Source organism: Colius striatus, chromosome Z (genome assembly GCF_028858725.1).
Source record: "Colius striatus isolate bColStr4 chromosome Z, bColStr4.1.hap1, whole genome shotgun sequence".
NCBI classification, from domain to species: domain Eukaryota; kingdom Metazoa; phylum Chordata; class Aves; order Coliiformes; family Coliidae; genus Colius; species Colius striatus.
The window spans coordinates 49,773,186-49,781,706 of record NC_084790.1 but is presented as its reverse complement, the minus strand read 5'-3'; the positions used below and the strand labels follow the sequence as shown (position 1 = coordinate 49,781,706).

General features: G+C 43.1%; 1 protein-coding gene across 1 annotated transcript; it reads left to right on the top strand.

The window, feature by feature from the left end:
* The first annotated feature begins 325 nt into the window (after nucleotides 1-325).
* F2RL1 (F2R like trypsin receptor 1) lies at nucleotides 326-7,125 on the top strand. Its single transcript, XM_062018497.1, has 2 exons — nucleotides 326-477; nucleotides 4,568-7,125. The coding sequence occupies exons 1-2, from the start codon at nucleotides 405-407 to the stop codon at nucleotides 5,671-5,673; spliced, it is 1,179 nt and encodes a 392-aa protein (XP_061874481.1). The 5' UTR covers nucleotides 326-404; the 3' UTR covers nucleotides 5,674-7,125.
* The last annotated feature ends 1,396 nt before the right edge of the window (nucleotides 7,126-8,521 follow it).

Genomic DNA, 8,521 nt, shown 5'->3' with positions numbered 1-8,521 from the left:
CTACATGGTCGTAACAGCACAGTTAACACAGCCTGGCAACCGCCAGAGCTTGAGAGTGTGACAGCCATGCCCTACAGCACCTGCTCAGAGCCAGCAGCCATGCAGGGGCCTGGGCTGGGGCCGGGGTATGAGGAGAGGCATGAGGCCGGGCAAAACGCGACACCGCGAGCCCCGCCATTTTAAGGCGCACGGGGTTGAGCCGTCCGGGACGCTCCCCTTGCCATTTTAGGGGCAGCCCCACAGCCCTTCGAGGCGGGAGGATGCGGCCTGGTGTGGTGTGGCCCCGCCCGCCACCGGGCTGGTACTGGGATGGGCCGCCTCCTCTGCTCCCTCCTAGCTCAGGTATCAGGTGAAGCTGGTCTCGCGCGCGGGAGAGGCAGCAGTGGCCGGTGTGCGGCGAAACGATGGCTACGCGCACCAGACTGTGTCTGCTGCTTCTGCTGCTCTGCGCGCTGATGGGAGCCGCTACTCCTGCGGGTGAGAGGAGGAGTGTGATCCGTTGCTGACGGGCGCGAAAGCTATCGGGATCAGCTGGAGCCGGCCGAGCCCTCGTGGTGCTCCGCGGAGCCGTGCTGGTTGCTCGGCGGCAGAGCTCTGGGCTGCAGGGCGGGCCACGGCGCACGGGCAGGTGCAGGGCTGGTGGGGCCGAGCCGCGTTGCGCCGGAGAGCACATGCCTGAGCCCTGGTCGCGGTGCGCGGAGGCCGCAGCGGGCTGGGCGAGGTTTCCGCGGAGTCAAGTGGGTTCGGAAGACGGGAGCTGGTGGCCTTGGAGCCGCCGGGTCCCGCGAGGAGGACGCTGTCTGCCGGCCGGGCTCCCCGCCGGCTCGGGGTGAACAGCTCGACGGGCACGCAGCCGGGCGCGGCGTCGAGCCGGTTCTGAGTTCTGTGAGGCACGGAGCCGGCGAGCACGGCTGCAGGGCCGCACGCCCTGAGTGGGCGCAGGTGTCCTGCGTGGGCTCTCCGCATGAGCTGGCTCGCATGCGTGGCCTGCGTCATTCGCATTGCAGCTGTACCTAATCTGTGTCTTGTCTAGCAACCTCGATAAAAGCTGCATGTGAAAGTAAAATAAGTTAAATGCTCTCTTCACCCTTTTTTCCCTTCTGAAAAGCTAGGACTTTTTAAAAATCCTGATTGTTTTCTCTGTCAGTTTATGTAACTGCTTAGTGAACATCAGTGCTGTTTGGGGGGAAAAAACAGAAACAGTCATTCATGTGAACATTTCTCTGCCTTGGGGCTCATGTTTCACTTCCTTTTATAGTACCCCCCCCCCCCCCCCCCCCCCCCCCCCCCCCCGCTGCTGTATTTACGCATCGTTTTAGGCTGTGTCCTTCCTTCAGTAGTTGTTTGTCCTGGATTTATTTACATAACAAAAATTTATGCCAAAAGACTGTAAATACAGAAGCCAAGCATATGGTGGGCCCTGTAGAGGGGTACATGCTACTGTCTCATACTTTGTTGTTCAGAGCAGAGATTCCAAAATGAAACTGCCTCTCAGTAGCTTAGTTGTCTAACCAGGGCAAAGGGGTGGAATTTGAAATTCTGCTGGATTTCAGAGTGGGAGGTGAAGTAGTGTGCTTGAAAGTTGTAGTGGGGTGCTTGATCTGGACTTGGGAGGTGAAATGAGCTGGAGTTGTGATCCCATTCCAACCGAGGGAGATGCACTGTATGCCAAGGGCTTATCATGTCTGTTTTCAAACAGGCTAATACTCTTACGGAGTTGTGATGAATCTGGGCTACAGATCCAAGAACCAGAGTGATCCTAACCATAGTCCTCTGTGTGTATGTGTGTGTGTGTGTATTAGTACCATTGACCTAAGCTAGTTAATTTTGATACTCCGTGCTCCTATCACTTTTGTGTCTGGAAGGTAGGCATAATCCTTTCTTTGGCATGCAGTGGGTTGTATCTTCTGGACAAATGGCAAAGGTGTTGTTGTGGGAGGACAGTATGTTTTTCCTCGTGAAGCCAACGAAACTTTTCCTGTAGGAGATTAGCAAATCATCTGCATTCTCCATGTATGAGTCAGGCAGGGTGAAACTAGGCTTGGAAAAGAACTCAATTGTTATGGAAAGCTGCAAGGAGTAAGAAAAGGATGTAGAAAATGCACATACCTAACAAAGGATTGGTTGCTCGGTGAGGGAGTGTTAACTGCAAACAAGAGACTGAAAAGCCCTCCCATCTGGGTGCCAGTTGGGCTGCCCAGTATCAGCAGTCAGAACTTTTGAGATGGATATACTAAAAGTCAGCATAAAAGCAAGACTTGGTTTCTGAAATCACTCGTTTAGCTTAAAAAATGGAGTAAGACAAACCCATGTCTCTTCTGCCACTCCTGCTATTGTCGTTCACATGTCTGTCATCCACTTTATTTTAGCTCTTACTGTAATGTGTCATACTCACAGTTTAGGGCTTTTTGGTGTGTGTTTGTGGTTGTTTTGTTTTGGTTTTTAGCCCAATCTAAGAACATCAATTGCAAAGCATTACTTTATATCTGATGAGAAAACATTAATAAGAATGAAGTGGTAATATTTAGTCTTCCAGTTTTCTACAAGAATGTAAGTCTTTGGATTGGAATTGTATGACTGGAATTTGATAATATCATCTAGTTACTGATGGACAGGTGCTTGGCATAGCAGTGTACACTGTGCCTTGTTGCAGTACTCTGAGAACTGCTGCCAGAATAAAGGATCTACTGTCAGGCATCTCTGGGATATTTCTCTGCTAGGTTCCCAGCCTTAGAAAAGAGGTATTGGTTAGCCAACTGTCATTTACATTATCTAATATCTCTGTAAACCATGTTCTCCGAGCTGGTTTTATGGCTTCTATTATTCATAGCTCAGGTTAGGGACCTTGATCTCTCTGTTATACAAGTAAACTTGTCAGTCTTTAACAGTATTGCTGACATAATCATGTGACTTGAAGATCTGGGAGCTGGATTTGCTTAATTCTGACTAGTTGTGCTGGCACTACATATAGGCCAAAATGACTATTTAGCATCTGTATTTACTCGTTTAGGACTGTTGTTGGTGCAGTTTAGCCGTAAGTCTTCATGCAGTGTGCTGCAAAGACTTGTCCATGTCATTGTACTTGCAAAATGATTTCTTACACCTCAGTTTCCCAGTGAAGTCTGCCCATGCCTGGATCTTGTCAAATACTTGTTAAGTGGAGCTAAGGTAACTTATTCAAAACTCAAAAAGAGCACTTTATCTATGAGCTTTATCTATGTATACCTCTTTAGGAGGTCACACAGTCTCTACAAAATGCCAATGCTGCACATCAGTTTTGCAGCAATAATTTGAAAGGAATAGCTGTCCAAAGTTGTCCTACTTTAGAGAATCTATACAGGAAAACAGACATTCTTGTGTGAGATTTCCTTTCTTAAGCATTTTTCATTCAGAATTTGTATCGAAACTTTATTTATTAAATCACAAAGGGTCCATTCTTCCATGCTGTTTGTGACGGGTTGTACACAGATCTACTTGCTCAAGACGACTCACCTTTATACTCCATTTGTGGGGAGAGGGAAGAATGGTGGCTGAAATAATCCACAAATATTGAAACTGAGATATAACCAATTCTCTCATAGACAATCAAGTTCCATATCCATACAGTTTAGCTTTGTGAATGTCTGACTTTTTGGAGTAGTGCGAGTTCATGGACAGGATCTGTTTGTGCAGTTGGTTCTATGGAGTGCAAGAGGACTGTATTGGGTCTGGAGGGCTTCTGAACTGAGCTGGCTGAATGCTGCTTGTACAAGACAGAGCAATCAGGAACAGCTGGCTTGCCCATACAGTTTGCAAGTTCCTGTGTTCAGAGGCAGAGCAAAACTTGAAGTGATAGCTGTCTTGTGTGAAGCAGCCATAGCTGTCAGCTCTAACATCTAGCATTCTGAGTAGAAGCAGCAGAGATTGTCTGACCATCTTGGTCAGGAACTGGGAGGAGGTCACAGGATGACTGGCTCTGTCATATCTTCTTCCACAAAGTTAGTCTGCTCAAGTTCCAATTCAGATGCAGCATAACACGTCTTTCTTTTCCTAGAGATCATTTGTGCATAACTTTTGGCATTGTGCTCTGAGTTTCGGTTCTAGTTCATCTGAGGGTATCATGCACTTTTTAACTGCATACCTGATTTTCAGGCCATCTGATCTGAGGAAACTTCCACTGCATCTACTTTAGCCTGCTGCAAAGTTTTATGATTTCCAGCACTTGGGTAATCTGGCAGTGCCCCATGAATGATAATGATGCCCTGGAGTACCTGAAGCAGTTTCTATTGTAACTGTTCAGATGGTAGGAGCACCTGACAGCCATCAAAGAAGGTGTTATTTTATATTACTGATGAGATGGTAAAGCATTTTGGTGGTTCTTGAATTAGGGATATAAGGTGGATCTTATCTCTGTTGGATAATAAAACAAAGGGAAGGAAAATTATCAAGTGTTTGAAAACCAGTCATCACCTTTGGGTTGATGAGACCTGTTTAATTTGTCAGAATAAATAACCTTGGGATTATTTTTTAAAATGCCAAAAATTCTGTACTTAGTAAAAATAACCTTTTTTTTTTTTTCTAATTTTAGAGAGTGGTGGAACCAGCAGTTCTAAAGGAAGAAGTTTTGCTGGCCGAAAGATTCCAAATACAAGTAACAGCTCTGAAGAGTTATACGAAGTGGATGAATTTGCAGCAAAGGCCCTCACAGGAAAGCTGAGTACAGTTTTTCTTCCCATTGTGTGTATCATTGTCTTTATCATTGGTTTACCAAGCAATGCCATGGCCCTCTGGGTCTTTTTTTTCCGAACAAAGAAGAAACATCCAGCTGTAATTTATATGGTTAACTTAGCATTGGCAGACCTTCTTTTTGTCATCTGGTTCCCGCTGAAGATTGCTTACCATGTAAATGGCAATAACTGGCTGTTTGGTGAAGGTCTCTGCAAAGTCCTTGTGGGATTTTTCTATGGAAATATGTACTGTTCTATTCTCTTCATGACATGTCTCAGCGTGCAACGGTATTGGGTTGTAGTGAACCCCATAGCGCATTCAAGAAGGAAATCTGAAATTGCCTTGGGCATCTCCCTTGCCATTTGGGTACTGATTTTGTTGGGCACCATTCCATTGTATCTTGTTAATCAGACTGTGTATATTTCAAATCTTAACATAACTACCTGCCATGATGTGTTGCCTGAAAATGTTTTGGCTCATGACATGTTCAATTATTTCCTGTCACTTGCAATTGGACTTTTCTTAATCCCAGCTCTCCTTACTGCTGTCTCCTACATACTAATGATTAAGACTCTGAATGCATCCATCACAGATGTAAGCACTGGGAAGAAACGAAAGAGAGCGATCAAACTCATTGTCGTGGTCCTGGCCATGTATCTCATCTGTTTTACACCAAGCAATGTGCTGCTGGTTGCACACTACTTGCTCCTCAAAACCTACAGCCAGAGCTACCTCTATGTTTCGTACGTGATTGCACTGTGTCTTTCTACGCTCAACAGTTGTATCGATCCGTTTGTCTACTACTATATTTCGAAAGACTTCCGAGACAACCTCAAAAATGCTCTGCTTTGCCGAAGTGTGCGAACTACACGGAGAATGCAAGTGTCCCTGTCTTCAGGTAGATACCCCAAGAAATCAAATTCTTACTCTTCAAACTCAAATGGGACCACTAAATCAACCTACTGAGTTTAATCCAAGAAAAACGAACTTTTACTGCTACCACTGAAAGGCTGTAAGTGACAAGAGAGTTATTTTTTACAAGAGTCTGAACACATATCTCTGTTTTTTTAATTGCGTTGAGGCCTGGATTTCAGAACTGGCAGCTGCTTGCCCTGTGAAGGCATTGTAAGCAGATAAATGTTACCACTAGATTGGAGGAAGAAAAATCATGACATTTCAGATGCTCTGCAATAATGCTGGTGACCTGAAACAAGTTCTGGTTGAAGACATTTTTGTTCCATACTGAAGCTGGTAAAAAGCAGAATGTCACTGGAATGTTATGTAGTGTTGCTAGTGCGTTTTAATTAACAGAAAAAAATCTGTTTTATTTGACTTTAATGTATTAAACAGATTGTGTATGTAGAACCTTGCTCTGTGTACCTATTTAGACTGAACATTATTTGAAACTGTAGAGGGGAGAAAAGGAGAATCTGTTTCACCATTGCAGTGTAGACTGCTTATTGTCTTTAACGTAATGTAGTTTTGTATTGTTTTCCAAGTTACTGTGCTGTAAATAGCAACATGGTGGAAGCCTGTAAGGCTCTCCAGTTTAGTTGACAAGCTCAACTTATCACCTAGCACTGATATAAAATGTTAGTTGAGATTATGAGCTGTTACTTAACACTGGCCATTACATGAACTTAAATGGGGCGATTTAAAAAAGTTTTCATGAATAGCTATTTGCTTTTATATAATGTCTCGTATTTTTTAAAATATCTAAATAAGATTTTTATATATATATATAAAAAACACAGTTGAGTTGGATGCTTTCATGTATGCTTTTACACACTTTTTAAAATGATGAGTAACTCCACTTGCTTGGCTTCAGGTAGCAAACATATTATTCCTAACAGTGAATTAGAAATCTTGACAACTGTAGTCATAATGTCTAAATGGGTTAAGTAAAATTTACCTACATGTCATTAGAGCAAAACTTTTCCCTCATCTTATTGGCAGATGACTAAAACCAAATGGTTCAGAACTGTGGGGGAATAATAAATGAACACATTCACAAGATGACAAACTTCAGCCCTAGGGGATTTCTGAAATTTCTTAAGCCCTTGTCCTTCACCCAGAATATTTGTGGCCACTCAGAAATGTGGCATCACTTTTAATCTGAAATGCTGTTGGGTATATGTTTAGGGGTAGGATTGAAATGTATTTATTTCAAATCTTGCGATCCTGATAGGTTTCACCAAGCTGTATGTTGAACTTGCATCCATGTGCCCTGAGCCTTAGTCAGCTAGGTCACTAACAAACACAGGCAAATTATATAGTCCTCTGTCCAAAAAGTACTGAGACAGATGGTACATAGTCAGGAAGTGTTCACCATTTCAAGTATGAGGAGTAAGGATGGGGATAGATTTAACTGTATTGAGAATTTGAGCAGTCTTGTACATCTTAAAGGCCATAAGAATCTATATAATAAATTATTTTTTTTCTGTGTGCTGGGTCTACTCTTTGTCTTGTTCTTTGATTTCCACATTCTCCCCCTGCTTCAGTATCATAGATCATAGAATCGTAGAATGGTAGAGATTGCAAGGGACCTTTAGAGATCATTTAGTCCACCCCCCACCTTAGAAGCAGGTCAACCTAGATCAATTTGCATAGAAAGTAAAAAGTTTTTTCCTCTCAGATGTAACGAAGACTTAAACGTTTGTTTAATGTGTTTGATATCTCATCTGAAGGATTAATTAAGCTCTAACTTATTTTACCTGCTACAGCCTTTTCTACTAACTCTTAGCATGTTAACAGAATGTTTTGTGATGGTAGTTCAGATATCCAAGCTAAATACCAACTTTCATTAATGAATACCTCGTTGAGGAGTGGAGAGTTTACAGCTCTTTAGGTGATGTGGAACACAAGTGCTTCTCAGGCATAAACATTTTGCTCTTCCTGTGTCCTGACAAAAATGCACTGAAGTAATAGCTTATTACAAAACAGAAGTTGTAATGCAGCATCCTTACAGGAAAGTAACTGTATGTAAGAGGCCATAGTTCACTGGAACAATGGTGGAAGAAGGGGATTGCAGTGTCTTCCTTTCTGAAGACATCTGCATCTGAACTCTTCCCTTAATCCGTGTGTGATAAACAGAAGACAAAAATGTCCTTTACTTTGCTAAGCAGCCTGGTGTGCTTCCTGCTTTGTATACGGTAGTGAATAACACGAAGGAAGGCTGTCCGGTTCATGTGATTACAGCACTGCTTGTTTTCTGCCTGGAGTCCAAGGGTTACTGATGGTATGTCGTAAAGGTGTCTACATGTGTCTATATAATACCACAAAGATAGCACTCCTGATTCATGGGTGACTGTAAATTGCTGAAAAACTAATGTGCTTAAAATAGCCCGTCTTTTGGAGGATAAGATTGATTTATTAATGAATCAGAAGTTCACCGAATAATGCTTGTATCTGTGCTCTTATTCTTTGTTTTTCCTCTTGTTAATGAGATTAGAGTTGGGGACTGTCTAGATCCTTCCACCATGGTTTACGTGGAGGGAAGTGCTGATTGTTATGACCACTTCTCCCTTCTAGCCTTCTTCATCTGCAGGTGGACAAAGCAGGTTGCAAGAAAGAACTATCTCTTATCTGCAGCAGCAGTGGAGGTCTGACAATGACACACGTAAAACTTAGGCATTACTGCAGTGTTGTTGAAAGCTCCTTGAGAAAAAGTTTTAATAGATTTATTTTAAACAGAGATTGTACTACGTATGACAACTTTGGAGAACACTGTTTAAGGAGCATTCAGTCATCTGAAGGCTGTTCCTCAAAACTATGCTTTCTAGGAGCTGAAAAGATTTGAGTCTAGTTTTGTTTC

Bases quoted from the DNA above. Each gene is read 5' to 3' on its own strand.
- F2RL1 (XM_062018497.1), top strand. From the start codon at position 405: ATGGCTACGCGCACCAGACTGTGTCTGCTGCTTCTGCTGCTCTGCGCG. The intron at 478-4,567 runs GTGAGAGGAGGA...TTCTAATTTTAG, and splicing joins GGGAGCCGCTACTCCTGCGG to AGAGTGGTGGAACCAGCAGT.